This window comes from Doryrhamphus excisus, chromosome 5 (genome assembly GCF_030265055.1).
Source record: "Doryrhamphus excisus isolate RoL2022-K1 chromosome 5, RoL_Dexc_1.0, whole genome shotgun sequence".
Lineage (NCBI taxonomy): Eukaryota > Metazoa > Chordata > Actinopteri > Syngnathiformes > Syngnathidae > Doryrhamphus > Doryrhamphus excisus.
In genome coordinates, this window is record NC_080470.1 from 165,978 (window position 1) to 181,295 (window position 15,318).

A 15,318-nucleotide genomic window follows, 5' to 3' on the forward strand; every position below is an offset into this window, starting at 1 on the left:
CTGCTGGGGGGGGGGGGGGCATATGAGAGATGGAGCAGCGGCTCTATTAAAGGGACAGTGTTCCATATCAACACTGACTACGTCATTTCAAGTACCAGTTGGAGTATTATTCTGGGGGCAGCAGGTTTTATTAAAGTGAAGTTACATTGTGGCCTGAGAGTTCTATGTTTATATATCATTTATTTATTGGAGTGGATGGATTATTTTCGGGTCATTTCCCCAACACGGTGCACAAAGCCACATGGCAGGACACACTTCCTGTCCAACAAACCTAAAAATCCAATTACCAATACATGTATGTACACCTATTGAAAATCCGGTACCGCGCTACCCCGATAATCGGTCATTTCTTCCAAAAGTACAAAAAAACAAGGAGAATTTTTCCCCACAGGAATCAATTCCACTCAAAAATATGAGCAAAAAATATATTTATAGAGAATAATTAGGTGTACATGCAGAAAATGCCATCTTTGTAGGTGGTAATTACCGTATTTTCCGTATTTTGGAGCATGGAAAATCTGTTTATGACTTTGTAAATACGAGGGATTTATGTTGCCCATTTTGATACGATTCCGACACCGATCATATGGAATAATTCTTCTTTGTTTCTTCTTGCACAGTTGTGCAGCATTTTTCTGTCCTTGTTAGACCCAGTTTGTGCTGCTCTCTGAAGGGAGTAGTTAACAGCATTTTAAGAGATTTTAGTTTTTTTTTTCTAATGATGCATTTTTGGCCTTGTGCGACTTATACTCTGGAGCGACTTATAGTCCAGAAAATACGGTAGTCCTTTCTTGAAAGAGGTTCTCAACTTCAACAAATCTTTGGCCCCATGGCGGCTTATTTAGCAGTCGCACTCATTCAATTGAGTGGAACACTACGGTACAGAGCAAACAACCTAGCTTGTTACATGCATATTATACGAGTGTAAGAAAAGCGAATGGTACAAAAAAACGTGACGTCCAAAAAACGACTATTGTGAACTGGTTGCACCCAACACACGGCAGGTTACGCCAAGGTTACGCCAAGGTTACGCCGGGTTAAAGGTCAACCAAATGGATTTACTAGATAGAATAATACGTCTGTAATTTTGTCCTCTTCACTGATGTGGGTTAGGGTTAGGGTTAGGGTTAGGGTTAGGGTTATATCTCCATGTGAAGTAAAAACAAACATGGTCCGTTCTATTGTTTGGGTTCCAACAACAAGTTAGATTTATTTCTGCCAATCTGGTACATTAGGTCATTTATTACACAAAGTCCATCTCTAAGTGCTTGCAGAAAACCTTTAAGTTGAAAAAGTCCACATCTAATCTACTAGATATCTACTCCATAGTAACCTTGGATGACCTTCTCCACGTCAGGTATTGGTGCAGTGACGCAAGGCAGCCATGAATATTCACGGCAGGAGGTGTCACTCGAACTTAATTCCCTGCGCAAGAGGGAGCTCCTTGCTGTAGTTGATGGTGCACGTGGAGCGCCGCATGTACTGCTTCCACGAGTCACTGCCGGACTCCCTCCCCCCCCCGGTGTGCTTCTCCCCGCCGAACGCGCCTCCGATCTCGGCGCCGCTGGTGGGAATGTTGACGTTGACGATGCCGCAGTCGGAGCCCTTGGGTCCCAGCCAGCGGAAGACCCGCCCCATATCTTTGGTGAAGATGCTGCTGGACAGGCCCTGCTTCACCTCATTGTTCCAGGAGAAGGCCTCCTCTTCGCTCGTGAACTTGAGGACGTAGAGGATGGGGACGAACGTTTCCGTGTGGACGACGGCAGCGTCGTGAGGCAGCCCGGCGATGATGGTGGGCTCCACGTAATTTCCGGGACGGTCCATCACGTTCCCTCCGCAGACGACCGTGCCGCCCTGCTGCTTGGCCTCCTCGATGGCGGCCAGGTATTGCTGCACGGCTCGCTTGGTGTGCAGAGGCCCGTACAGGGTACTGGGGTCCCAGGGGTCTCCGATGCGGACTTGTTTGTAGGCTTTGGCGACTCTGTCGATCACGGTGTCATGGAGACTTTGGTGCAGCATCAGCCTCCTGGTGGTGGTGCAACGCTGCCCGGCGGTTCCGACCGACGCGAACACGGCCGACGGCACCACCAGATCCAGGTCGGCGTCCTCAAACACGATGATGGCGTTGTTTCCACCCAGCTCCAGCAGACTGCGGCCGAAGCGCTCCTGAACCATCATGGCCACCGTCTTCCCGACTTGGGTGCTGCCGGTGAACGACAGCAAGTCCACCCGCTCATCCTTGGACATGGCGGTGCCGATATCAGCGCCCCCACAGGTCATGGAGCAGATCGCCCCCGGGAGGTTGTTCCGCTCCAGCACCTCGGCCACAATCTTGGTGACGGCCACGCTGGTGAGGGGCGTGGTCGGGGCTCCTTTCCAGAGGCAGACGTTGCCGCAAATAAGCGCGATGGCGTTGTTCCAGCCGTAGACGGCCACCGGGAAGTTGAAGGCAGTGATGACGCCAACCAGGCCGACGGGGTTCCACTGTTCGATGAGGGCGTGGCCCGGTCTCTCCGAGGGCAGGATGGGCCCGCCGATCATTCTCGACAGGCCGACGGCGTAGTCGCACACGTCCACGTACTCCTGAACCTCCCCCACCCCCTCCACGTAGATCTTCCCCATCTCCAGAGACACCAAGCTGCCCAGAACTTTGATTTTCTTCCTGAGCGCATCCCCGATCTGCCTGACGATCTCCCCTCGTTTGGGGGCAGGGATGTCGGCCCACATCTTCCAGGCCTCCCTGGACTTGGCAACGCTTTCTTCGTACTCGGCCAACGTGGCTTGGGTCACTCTGGCGATGGGCTCGTTGTTGGCGGGGCAGTACGAGGTGACCACCTCCCCGCTGCCCCCCCAGCTGCCGTTATAAACGCCGGGGTTGTCCTCAGCCAGACCCAGCTCCTTCAGCCAAGCGTATTTAGGCTGGTTAATGAGGAGACCAGACATTCCGGCGGACTGGTGGTGCTGGGCGGGCGGGAAGTTGCTCCTCAAAAGAAGCCTGCTGTGCCGGGCAATGGTCAGGGTGAAGCAACGATGCATGAGTGCTGCCAGTAAACATACAAAAACAAGTATTTACTTGCAACTTGGAGTTTTTTTTTAGCTGTAATCATCTAATAGTTAAGATATTCATTTGAAACCCAGAGGAAATACTACACATTTTAAAACAAACGCTGTCAACCGTCCATCTTTTTTCCTCAGCAAACAGCCCGACCTAGCATGATGATGCTAAATGTAATGTTAGCACAATAGCATCAAATGGCTATGCTGGAGTTGCTAACGTTTGTGTACTCCTGTCCCACTCCTTCATGTTAGCACATTGTTAGCATGTGATCTATGATGTTGGACAAGAGCAGAGTTAAAGCGTACTGGAATCGTTCCTTTCATTTCATTGGTTCCCGTCTCCACCCTGACTTCCGTGAAGTAGGAGTCCTGATTCATAAATGGAATAGTTTCACAGTTGGAACGTAGAGAACCTGTTTAGCACCTTGTAAATACAATAAAACATTACAGCCTTCTAGACGTGAAATATCACCCCATAGTCACCCTTACTGTACTTTTACTCAATATAGTACGCATAATATCACAAAATAGGACATATGAGACACAATGTAGACTTGCACACATTAGCCTTGGGAGAGTTCCTTTGTTTGTTTTTTTAATTCTGGCCGCCATACAATACTTATTTATACTTAAGCTTGAAAATGCTTAATTTAGGCAATAAATAAATCAAGTAGGTATACTTTTCATATTAATAATAAGCCGGAGTCAACCACAAACATCCATGATTTAATAATTAATGAAAGCTTCAAAATTCAAAATGCAAAGTACATGTAAAAAGAGACAAAAAGCTGTTCCCAGCAGGACTTCCTAAACGCACTTTTAAAGTGTCTTTTTTACAATCTGAGACAATTCAAATGGTAGAAAAAAATTCAACAATATTGACCTTTAACAATAACTTGAATGCTGTGGCTGTTGGTTGCAAAGGCGTGAAACTACACAATGTTTGGAATGGCAACAGCTCTTTTTTCATGACATGTCATTATTCCTTGCAGGCGGCCATAATGTTGTTAAATAAGAAATAGTTTTCAATGCAAATATTATTTCATCCAGGCACCATGTTTTGTGCCTGTCCCTTTTGATCCCTAATGCTAACTCCAAAGTGGAAATCCTGCAGTTGAATCACTCCTAAAACGCTCCATTTAGCGTCAGAGCCAGCAGGTTTTCTGGCAGCAACAAGTGTCATATCATATGGCCTGAGGTTCCTTTGGCGTTCTGGTAACATGCCCGCGACTCAAGGTCTTGCGTGTTCTACTAACTGTCTCCGTTTCATCATTTCAAGATAACGGTGTCGTATTCATTCACAAATACATTTAAAACACAAATAAGAACGTCGCGGAACCATCGGGTCAGCTTTGACTTACTTTTCCGCAATGTCCGAAGGTCCACGTCCACTGGAGAGCACGCAGCTTATTATCTGGCGTCTCTTGAATTATACGTCATCAATCCCGCCCTGTCGTACTGCTCGCTGATTGGACGGGAGGCTATGACGCGAAGTGGCGCCCTGCTTCGCTGTACACTCCTGTTCCATGCTAGTGCAGCTCCTTTGTTGTGATTAGCCGTCCAGCGGTTTGGATTTTTCAACAATATTCCACATTATTACACAAAGGCGCTGTTGTGAATATTACAAAGATGAGCGGCGGAGTATACGGCGGTGGTGAGTGGCTTTTGATCACCTCCGAAATGAATCAGCTTCCCCATTCCTTAATGTTAGCATTGTTCGCAGCTAGCGAGCTACGCTAGCCATGCTACCGGTTAGCTTTATAGTTCGCAGCGTGCGAGTTTATTTATTGTAGCTTTATCCATCGTAGCTTATATTGTGTCTGTATTTACGATTATGCCATATGCAACAGGCCATTTAGGGGGTTCAGTTAACTTCCGTTCATGTAGTCAGCAAGTTGACGCAATGAATGAATGAAAGTGAGATGGGCGAAACTTCGCCGAGTTGTTTTGTTGAGTAAATTGTTGTTTACATTTGTAAATCGATGACTGTACTTACTGTTAAGAGTAAGACTTTGAACAAACACCTTTATCAAACATTAATGACAGTATTTACTGATAACCTTGCAGCGAACACATATCATGTTCATATATCAATAACATTTGACGACGTTCATGCTAATATTATATAACATTTTCATAACCTGTACTAGGAGATAATCCAATAAATGGTCATACACGTCAAGTATTACCTGTTGTTTCCCAAGGATCGAAACTAATGACACACATAAAACTCATGCAACAGGGGAAAAGCTGCAATCACATAATCGCCGGACAATCAAAAACAGATGCAAAAAAATATGCTGCAAATTGCGAAAACGCACACAAAGCAACTGCATGAGATAAATACTGCAAGGTCCAACATACTACCATCTATTTGTGACAAGGGGAAATGATGATGTCAAAATCTAATTTGCATAAGAACTTTCTCTTTTGAAGTCACAAGCAAGACAGCCCACTGCTCATTGAGAAGAGAGATACATGCTTTAGTCTCCAAAAGTGCCCAGTAAGACCAGAAAACCAGTACCAGTAGACCAGTACCTAGAGGGCTCTGACTACTTGCTAAATATGGCGACTGATGAGGGAACACCGATCCCTCCGGCTACATGTTCTTATTCTCTGACAAAACATTGGTGATAAGAGGCAGAGTTATGATGTTTTGTTTTTCCAGATGAGGTGGGAGCACTGGTATTCGACATCGGCTCGTACACTGTGAGAGCTGGCTACGCAGGAGAGGACTGTCCCAAAGTGAGCAGTTGTTCTGTCAAATAACCTAATTCCACTTGTCCCTTTTTTTTTACTTTCTGTGTGCGTCTTCATCTCTTGTCGCGAAGGGGGTCAGCTGCTGATGCCAAGAAATGAGGTCTGTCACCCAGGAGACGGGCAGTAGAAATGGAGTTCACTTCATTCTAGATCTTTTCTATGAAGATGTGTGTGTGTTCGTTTGATGCAATTAGTTATAAGTTGTTACAGCGGAACCTCTAAAGTTGAACACTGTTCATTCCGGGATGCTTCATTTTGTTCTGATTGGGAAGTACAGTTTCCCAACCTGAACACTCCATCACTCGATGTGGAGTCCGGCGTCCGTCTCTTGTGTCACTTCAGGGATGCCGTAGCCTGCACACGGGCAGTACGCAATGTGATGTACGCACAGCTAGCAGTACAGTCAGAATGTACGTCTATGCATAGCAGATGTGTGTCAGACTGGCCTGATTATATCAGTCAATCGACAAGTGTTGTAGTGTAGTTTTTTAATGAGGTGTGCGACCAACACAGATTTCTTTTGAGATACTACAACAGGAAGGAACTTCCTCAATGCTAACGGCCAGTTCTGTCTTTCAATTGCATGTCATGTTTACTATGTACGAGTATGAAGATGACTGTTGGGGTGTTATTTCATGTCTGCGTGGTTCTAATAATGTTAGAAACGGTGTTTAGAAGTCCATAAACAGGGTCTGGATGCTCTAACTAGGTGTGGTTTCCACCACAAACCTGCTGTTCCACGCTGGTTCCCTCAAGCATGAGTGTTACTTTTTGCGTGAGGTTGAAAAGTAAAGGCCTGTGTTTTGCTTTGGCGAAGGCCGACTTCCCCACGGTGATAGGCGTGACCCTCGACCGAGAGGACGGCACCACTCCCATGGAGACGGATGGCGACAAAGGAAAGAGCGGCACCACCTATTTCATTGACACCAACCAGCTGAGGGTCCCCAGGGAGAACATGGAGGTCATGTCACCCCTGAAGAACGGCATGAGTGAGTATTCCTGTTGATGCATATAAAAATGATACCCATAAAGTTGCACAAATCTTTGGAATTCGAATGCGTGACGTCAGCAAAATCTAATTTCAGCCTCAGATCAAGTCTGAGCACGACTAGTAGGACTTTTAGTTTCACTCATTCTGTCATCAAGCATTGCTTTTTCTTTGGCTTTTTGTGACTCTCTTACCACCCAACAAGGGCTTTTATGTAGAGAACAGGCAGTAAGAAAAAGAAAGGGGTGGTTGTCAGCTGGAGATGGTAAGTGTAGCTGATGATGCTAATCAAAATGAGGGTCCGTAGAGAAGAGGCTATTTAGAGGCGATTGTGACACCAATCTAAATTGCGGCAGAGCGGCAGAGTGGGACGGCAGCCTCCCTTAGAGGACTGACCTGGAACATTGGTGGATGCTGCTCAAATTGCTATCTAAAAAAAGATCCTCGTTGGTCCATTTTTTGTTAGCAATATGACCCAGTGGTGATGATTTGTACGTACAAACACAGCAAAGACCTTGGATATTCGTTGGCAAGGAATGCTGTGGTTGTGCCCTCTGTAGTGCCGCAATTATGTATTTGCCGTCAGCACTGGCACAGTCACATGATAGGGTGTGGACGTACGAGTCATGAACGAGTCGTTCAAAACTTGCGGGTTTTATAATAAATCAGGACTCTGCTAAAAAAGGAAACCAGGTCACATGTCAAGTTGGGGTGTCTGTGTTATGGGTTTGGAACATGTTGAAGATGCGCATGTGCCGAGTACCCGAGTATACCCGATATACCCGAGTACCCGATTGACACAAGTCTCTGTGACGGGTGACGCAAGTGTATCGAGTACCTGATTCACAACTTGTTGAGCATGTGCGACTTTGTGGATTTGGATGTGTGATTTTCTGCGGTGGGCGACTCAAGTACCCGACTCAAGTGGATAGAGTAGCCGACACTTTAGTGAGTGGTAGGGATTCACGTTTCCCATCACTAGTGTTCACAGGCATGACAGCAGAGGTTCAATAAATTGTTGTGTGTCTCCGATGTGATACATTGCAATGTCATTTTGCTGGTTTTTTATTTATATGTATATATACTATATTTTTTTACTTCGTTTTTTTAATAGTTTTTTTAAACAAAACATCAACATTAATACAAACAAACTCAAAACTAAAATGGGGCACTGGACATACACAGTGATTTCCCATTCCTTGTCATGGTGTAATTTGAGTCCTTTCCTAGGTTTCTATCCGTGAACAGCGTCCATTTCTGCCATTTTTCTCCACGCGTGTCTTGGATTTATAAGCAGGCGTTTGAATCAGCCCATGTCTTCTTCTATTCATCAAGCATTTTATTTTCCTGTCATAGTCATTTCTCAATTGTATGTATCTAAAAGAATGGTTTTGGCCCAGGTCCTATATTGGTTGTAGTTCTTGGAAGCTCATGAATTTCCCCTTGTTTACTATTCTACACCATGCGGTTATACCTCTTGGGATCCATTGTTGAAAGGTCTTATCATGACTGGTTTTGCTGTTTTTCTCCTGTACAGTTGAAGACTGGGACAGTTTCCAAGCCATTCTGGATCACACCTACAAGATGCACTTCAAGTCCGAACCCAGCCTGCATCCGGTGCTTATGTCGGAAGCATCAGTGAGTTGTTGTTTTCCTACCAGCGGACACTCTGAGGTCAGTGATTTCATGTGATGTTTGAGGACCTGTGTTTTTGTGTCCGAAGTGGAACACGCGAGCCAAGCGAGAAAAACTCACCGAGCTGATGTTTGAGCATTACAACATTCCCGCCTTCTTTCTCTGCAAATCGGCCGTGCTTTCCGCGTATCCTTTTCCGCTTTTCCATGCCGGTCATGCTTTGAGCGTGTCATACGTGGGCGATTGTTGTTCCCTTTACTCTGATAATGTCAGCTTTGCCAACGGGCGGTCTACGGGCTTGGTCCTGGACAGCGGCGCCACACACACCACAGCCATACCGGTGCATGATGGCTATGTGCTGCAGCAAGGTAAGACCTTGTCTTCTCTCAAGCGCAAAGACTTTTTGGAGCTTCAGTCGACCCCTGACCAATGGCTACATGGTTTCTGGAAACGGAAGGTTTTCAAATAAAGTTATTTGAAAATAAGTTATTCTTTTCTCTTGACAGGCATTGTCAAGTCTCCCCTTGCCGGAGACTTCATGAGCATGCAGTGCAGGGAACTTTTCCAAGAGTTAAATGTTGAAATAATCCCTCCTTACATGATCGCATCAAAGGTGAGCTGGATTTTACACGTGTCATTGAAGTGACGTACCTGGCATACCGTAGTTTGGGAATGGTTTCATTTCATTAGAACATGCATCAGATTCCAATTGAGTGCATCCCATAATCACTTCCCAGTTCCACATGTCCAAAAGGAGTAGGAAGAAGCAAAGCTTATTAAATCCTACCCCTCCATCTGGTACTTTTACAATCACTTACTCTTACATTTGTTCACTTCCTGCTTTCATAATATGGTTTAAGTTTTTTTTTTATTTGTATTTTTTGATTCCACATACTGAAATGCTATGGCTAGCATAACGTAGTCCTAGCATAGAAGTGTTTCAAATGTACTTCTTCCCTGAGATCATATTTCTCCTCTCTTGTAGAGAAGTATTGGATGACATTTTTAGCTAATTGCTTATTTTTAGCCTTATGCATTATTTTAGCTGTTTGAAGATGAACTATATCAGCAAGTTGAAGTATTTGTCATTTTACAAATAAGGAGTTAGTATGTTCTCTGTAGGCGGCATTATGAATTATCCTTACTGGCCTTTTTTATAGTTATTAGCCCATATTTCCACATATTTGTGTTGCTTAGTCATCAACTAACATCTTTGGCGGCATTGAAGTGAAAGACTAGCGTTCAAGTGTTGTGCTTTTGTTGATTTTTTTTTGAGTAAAAACCTTTGCAACTTCACCGTTTACCATTCCAGGATGGCGTGCGAGAGGGATCGCCCGCCTGCTGGAAGAAGAAAGAGAAACTACCACAAGTCACTCGCTCGTGGCATAACTACATGTGTAATGTCAGTAGCAGCACCAGGACCACACAATGTTCATTGTTCTTTCAAAATGTCTGTACCAGCGTCTTTGTGGTCACAGTGTGTCATCCAAGACTTCCAGGCATCGGTGCTGCAGGTGTCTGACTCGCCATACGATGAACAGTAAGAAAATACACGTTTTTGAAATGAAAGCCAGCTTGGGTTATGAGCTTTGGCTTAGAAAATGGTGCTTATTGGCATTTGACCTGCCCATTGTGTAGCAGATGTACTGTCCTTAAGATATTTTCTACAATTGATTTACTTCACTTGTTAAAAATGTCACCTCCTCAAGCTGCTGACGAAATGCTAAAAAAGTCTTTGTCTTCCTTCAGGGTTGCCGCCCAGATGCCCACGGTTCACTACGAGCTGCCCAACGGCTACAACTGCGACTTTGGTGCCGAGAGGCTCAAAATCCCAGAGGGGCTGTTTGACCCCTCCAACGCAAAGGTGCACTTTTGCCTCATTTGTAGAGCTTATGGACAGAAAAGTCATCCTAGTTACTCACAGCTGAAATACGCACGGGCTAGTAGCAACATGGGACATGATTACTGCCATTATATAATCCACAGTAACAGAACACAGACTGAACACGCTAATAATATACCTGCATTCATACCCTGCAAGGCGTGGGCTTCCCAGCATGCCTTGCGGGTTCTATACTAGTAGTATTTGTGTGAGTGCAATGGTGTGTTTGGATTGCCACCGCCAGGGCTTGTCGGGAAACACCATGTTAGGAGTCGGACACGTGGTGACGACCAGCGTGGGAATGTGCGACATCGACATCCGGCCGGTGATTATGGACACTTGGATTATTTTTATTTTGACGTGCGAGTGAGATTAATTTAGAAACCAATCTGATGTGGACTTGTGCGTCAGGGTCTGTACGGCAGTGTTGTGGTGACCGGAGGAAACACGCTCATTCAGGGCTTCACCGACCGCCTCAACAGAGAACTCTCCCAGAAAACCCCCCCGGTGAGTGAATGGGTGACGTGCACAAAAATGATGTTGAATCCGCAGGTTCATGTTTTTTTTTTTTTGTATTTATAGAGCATGCGACTGAAGCTGATCGCCAACAACACCACAGTGGAGCGTCGCTTCAGTGCGTGGATAGGAGGCTCCATCCTGGCATCGCTCGTAAGGACACAAACACGCGTGCTCACAATATGATATAATATCATAGATATGACTCTGGACTTGACTCCAGCTTTAGTTTGATGACTTCAAAATGTGTCCCCACGCAAACTATCCATCCAAGCCACATCGTATTTACTCGACTCGGGTTTTAACACCTTCTCTGATGTTTAATTTCATTAGAACATGCATCAGATTCCAATTGAGTGCATCCCATAATCACTTCCCAGTTCCACATGTCCAAAAGGAGTAGGAAGAAGCAAAGCTTATTAAATCCTACCCCTCCATCTGGTACTTTTACAATCACTAACTCTTACATTTGTTCACTTCCTGCTTTCTTATATATATATTAATTTTTTTTTATTTTATTTGTATTTATTTTTTGCCCCGTAGCGAAGTACTGTGTGATATGAGCATCCAATGCCATAATGGGTACCATAGTGCGTGTCAATATAGTGATATATATAGCACATCATGACTGGTTCAAGACTCTTCATCCTTGGATTTAGCAAACATCAACTGCTTGTATTGTTTGTCACAATCGGTGCTCCTCGTCTTCCAGGGAACCTTCCAGCAAATGTGGATCTCCAAACAAGAGTACGAGGAGGGAGGAAAGCAATGTGTGGACAGGAAGTGCCCTTGATGTAACCGCTCACCTTGGCTCTCGTGTTGATGAATCTCTCCTTTTTTGTATCATTTTTTTTTTTTACGTTGGACACGTACACATCTACAGACATGACATTTCTTTTGACAGTACCATCATGGTCAGGTGGTTTGTGGAAACATCCAGCAACAAAATATCATTTTAGTACGCTCGTGCTCATGCGGCGGCAGCCCAAACTAAATATTTTCTACAGCACACCGACCAAGAACTTTTGAAGTTGGATTTCAGGATTTTGTGTTTTGTAAGAACTTTGAGTTGGGTTAAAGTCGTAATAAAACTGTATTTAATTCTTAACGTTCAGTGGCTGGACTTTATTGTGATTGTTGAATTAACAAGCGAGGGAGAAAGGGCAAAAAGAAGTTATGTCATTGTTTATCTTACGTGATCACATACATAAAAAGCTAAAGTAACCGGAGGAAATTGATGGACGTTTCAGGATGCTGGAACCTTCATCTGAGGAAACCGTTCTTGAAGTTTGGCCAGCTTTTTCTTCTCCATGTTGGATTTCCTGTACTGAGCTCGAATGTACTTCTCGATACGTAACCTGCCAGGCAAACAGGAAAAGGTACAAATATATCAACCTCTTCATGTCCATGTGAGAAACCCAAACCACTTTCCTACATGTCTGCTTATTTTTATTGTGTATTTTCTTTAATCCAACACAGCTGCTGTGCTAGTTTGCTTGTATGTCTCGACTACAATAAAGCTTCAGTGCACACGCCAATCAATCTCAAATAATGAGTGCATTGTGCAATGAGTTTTTGTGGGGAAAAAGTCAGGTTACTAAAGTCGTGCTTTTATTTAGAAGCTTACTTTGCACTGAACAGGAAGTCACCATGCACCAATTTTAAAGCTGGGAAACTAAACGGTAGTTATGCTGTTGTGTAGCAATACTACAAGACATGTCAACAAAAACGGAACCGTTTTTCATAGAAACGACCCCTTTGGTGCTTAAATTTGACATCAACATAAGCGGTCAACCATGTATGTCAAGGCCAACTTAACCGAGGATTTTTTTTGTAATCAGAACATGGTGGACCACGACCTGACGAGTTTGTTGACATATGATACAACACATGACATAAACGGATGATTTTATGTTGACAAAAAGTGTTTTGACCATGTCATGGTTATGTCGACGTCAACTTAAGCAACCGCTTTTTAGCAAGAGAACATGGTGAACCAGGACGTCATGCATTTGTTGACATATGATGACAAATGGATGATTTTACATCCATACATCAACATAAGCGGCCACTTTTTTGAATAAGAACAATGGTGAACCAGGACTTGATGTGTTTGTTGACATAAGCTACTACAACAAATGTTGACATAAACTGATGATTTTATGTAGACAAAAAAGGTCGACTATGTATGTCGATGTCAACATAAGCGGCCACTTTTTTGAATCAGAACATTGTGAACCAGGACTTTATGTGTTTGTGGCATAAGCTACTACAACAAATGTTGACATAAACCGATGATTTTATGTAGACAAAAAAGCTCGACCATGTATGTTGACGTCAACATAAGCGGCCACTTTTTAGAATAAGAACATGTGAACCAGGACTTGATGTGTTTGTTGACATATGCTACTACAACAAATACTGTATGATACTATAACACATGTTGACCTAAACAGATGATTTTATAGACAAAAACAGTCAAACACCGAAAAAAAATTAACATGCTTCCTGTTTAGTGCAAAGTAGGCTTCAAAATAAAAGACTGGCAGTATTAAACAGGATTCTACCATAATCCTGTGTACTTGTCCTACCTGATGTGCGGCTCAACAAAGTGGGGCGTGTAAAACTTCTTTCGCTTGTATCTTCTATTCATGTACCAGGGAATGGCGTACTCTTTGAATCGATACCTGGAGGGAGGAGCGTTGTGATGAGGACACCATGAGAATTTGAATTCTTTCCGTTAATATTTGCCTGCAAGTTCTCACCAGTACGCAAAGCCAAACACGTTCCTCCTCCAGGCTCCTGGTCGTCCTCTCTCCTGGCCCGTCTGGAGCAGACGCAGTGAAGTCTCTCGCTCCTTCACCACCGTCTCCAACCGGATCATGGAGCGCTCCACCTGGGAAGAGAATACATTTTTCATCAGTTTTTTTTTTTTTTTACCATGGTAACAATAACTCAGCCCCAAATCCACCAACCTTCCTGATTCTCTCTGGACTGGGCATTTGAAGCCTTTGCCTTCTTGATTCCTGCTGCAGTGTGAGCAGCATGTTCTTCTCCTTCAGCAACACATACCACAGTTTGTGTAAATCCTCATTGCTCTTTGCCCTCAGTTGTTTGGCCGTCCACGGTGCTCCTGCAGCAGGATCACACAAAACAAACACTCCCATGATGACAAGCACTAATGAGACGCCGTTTGATCCACTTGGTTTCACCTGATTTGACTGTGTTCTCTCCCCAGTTCTCTGGCAGGTCGAAGAACTCATCCAGACCCCTTCTGTTGACAGTTGTGTGCAAGGAACGACATTGAAGCACAGGCTGGCTGAGATTGTACCGACATTGGCCGACCAGCGGAGACTTTTCCCTGTTGGGCCAAAAAAAGTGAATGAATTCCTTGAGTTATGCTTTAGAAAGCTGCTGCCAATATCGGTAAGACACACAATAAATAACCCCGAACGTCAAGCTATTTATGAATTACATTTGCTCTCACCTGCAAAGATAAGAGCTTAAACTGGTCAGACCGGCATATTTTGGAACATTTATCTGTGAGGCTATCCGGCAAACGTTCTGAAATTGCTTGCAAAGATTCAAAACGCGTCCTGTTGAGGACGCCGCCATCTTTGCCAGGTCGTTCTCAAATTACCCAGCATGCATTTTTCTACCATAACTCTTTTTTCATTTCACTAATTTTGTATTTTTTACCCAAAATTAGTTTTGTTGTAATTCTCTAGAACATGCAAAATAAGCGTTAAATATATAAAAAAATAAAACAAGATCATCGATATAGCCTTGCCCTCTTAGATGATGGCGGTTTCCGCGTCAAGTCGTTCAACAGCGAATCACGTTGCTTGTTGTTAGGAGGCCTGCCCACCGGAGTGGTGGTGTTTGGGGGTTATTTTAGACAGCCGCTTCTTTTGGATCGACTCACTAAAAAGAGCCGTCTCTTTTGGCTCTTCGGATTTTTACTGTTGTTGTTGTCTTAAATCTATTACCAAATTATGTTTATTGTGTACAATGACTTACTAATGTTAGAAAAAATTGTAAAATGTTCATTATTTAAACTTATTTATTTAGGCCACACTCACATTCATACCTATGGACAATTTGGAGTGGCCAATTAACCTAGCATGTTTTTGGAATGTGGGAGGAAACCGGAGTACCAGGAGAAAACCCACACATGCACGGGGAGAACATGCAAACTCCACACAGAGATGCCCTGGGGCGGAATCGAACTCCGGTCTCCTAGCTATGTGGCCTGCGCGCTAACCACTCGGTCGCTGTGCAGCCCGTTATATTATAAATAAAATACAACAACAAAGCTCCATCTCAATAGACCAATGAAGTGAAAATAGTTCCCATCTCTTGCTAATTTCTCACTCACGGACACAAAGGCGCCGCCACGCATCTTGACCAAAAAGAAAAGGAAACAAACTAACTCGGCTCCTGTCGTTCATTAAAACGAGCCGTCTTTTGAAGCCGATTC

General features: G+C 44.2%; 3 protein-coding genes across 3 annotated transcripts; 1 reads left to right on the top strand and 2 right to left on the bottom strand.

Annotated features, from left to right (window-relative positions):
- Positions 1–1,176: 1,176 nt before the first annotated feature.
- Positions 1,177–4,503, bottom strand: aldh7a1 (aldehyde dehydrogenase 7 family, member A1). Its single transcript, XM_058072524.1, has 2 exons — positions 4,419–4,503; positions 1,177–3,041 (listed from the first exon to the last, which is right to left on the bottom strand). Exon 2 carries the CDS (start codon positions 3,034–3,036, stop codon positions 1,408–1,410), a length of 1,629 nt encoding a protein of 542 aa, XP_057928507.1. The 5' UTR covers positions 3,037–3,041; positions 4,419–4,503; the 3' UTR covers positions 1,177–1,407.
- A 39-nt stretch (positions 4,504–4,542) lies between these two features.
- Positions 4,543–11,946, top strand: actl6a (actin-like 6A). Its single transcript, XM_058072525.1, has 14 exons — positions 4,543–4,711; positions 5,726–5,802; positions 6,635–6,806; positions 8,343–8,443; positions 8,529–8,626; positions 8,714–8,808; positions 8,947–9,053; positions 9,753–9,842; positions 9,919–9,980; positions 10,190–10,304; positions 10,567–10,647; positions 10,734–10,829; positions 10,905–10,991; positions 11,551–11,946. Exons 1-14 carry the CDS (start codon positions 4,687–4,689, stop codon positions 11,629–11,631), a joined length of 1,287 nt encoding a protein of 428 aa, XP_057928508.1. The 5' UTR covers positions 4,543–4,686; the 3' UTR covers positions 11,632–11,946.
- On the bottom strand, positions 11,930–14,481 carry mrpl47 (mitochondrial ribosomal protein L47). Its single transcript, XM_058072531.1, has 6 exons — positions 14,326–14,481; positions 14,051–14,199; positions 13,814–13,971; positions 13,604–13,734; positions 13,430–13,525; positions 11,930–12,196 (listed from the first exon to the last, which is right to left on the bottom strand). The coding sequence occupies exons 1-6, from the start codon at positions 14,451–14,453 to the stop codon at positions 12,085–12,087; spliced, it is 774 nt and encodes a 257-aa protein (XP_057928514.1). The 5' UTR covers positions 14,454–14,481; the 3' UTR covers positions 11,930–12,084.
- Positions 14,482–15,318: the final 837 nt, after the last annotated feature.

Excerpts from the sequence above, each read along its gene's own strand:
- mrpl47 (XM_058072531.1), bottom strand. The coding sequence starts at position 14,453 with ATGGCGGCGTCCTCAACAGGACGCGTTTTGAATCTTTGCAAGCAATTT. Across the intron at positions 14,200-14,325 it reads TTAAGCTCTTATCTTTGCAG|GGAAAAGTCTCCGCTGGTCG; the intron begins GTGAGAGCAAAT and ends TTGGCCCAACAG. Across the intron at positions 13,735-13,813 it reads GTCCAGAGAGAATCAGGAAG|GTGGAGCGCTCCATGATCCG; the intron begins GTTGGTGGATTT and ends TTCTCTTCCCAG.
- aldh7a1 (XM_058072524.1), bottom strand. The coding sequence starts at position 3,036 with ATGCATCGTTGCTTCACCCTGACCATTGCCCGGCACAGCAGGCTTCTT.
- actl6a (XM_058072525.1), top strand. The coding sequence starts at position 4,687 with ATGAGCGGCGGAGTATACGGCGGTG. Across the intron at positions 8,444-8,528 it reads TGCTTATGTCGGAAGCATCA|TGGAACACGCGAGCCAAGCG; the intron begins GTGAGTTGTTGT and ends TTGTGTCCGAAG. Across the intron at positions 8,809-8,946 it reads TGGCTATGTGCTGCAGCAAG|GCATTGTCAAGTCTCCCCTT; the intron begins GTAAGACCTTGT and ends TTCTCTTGACAG.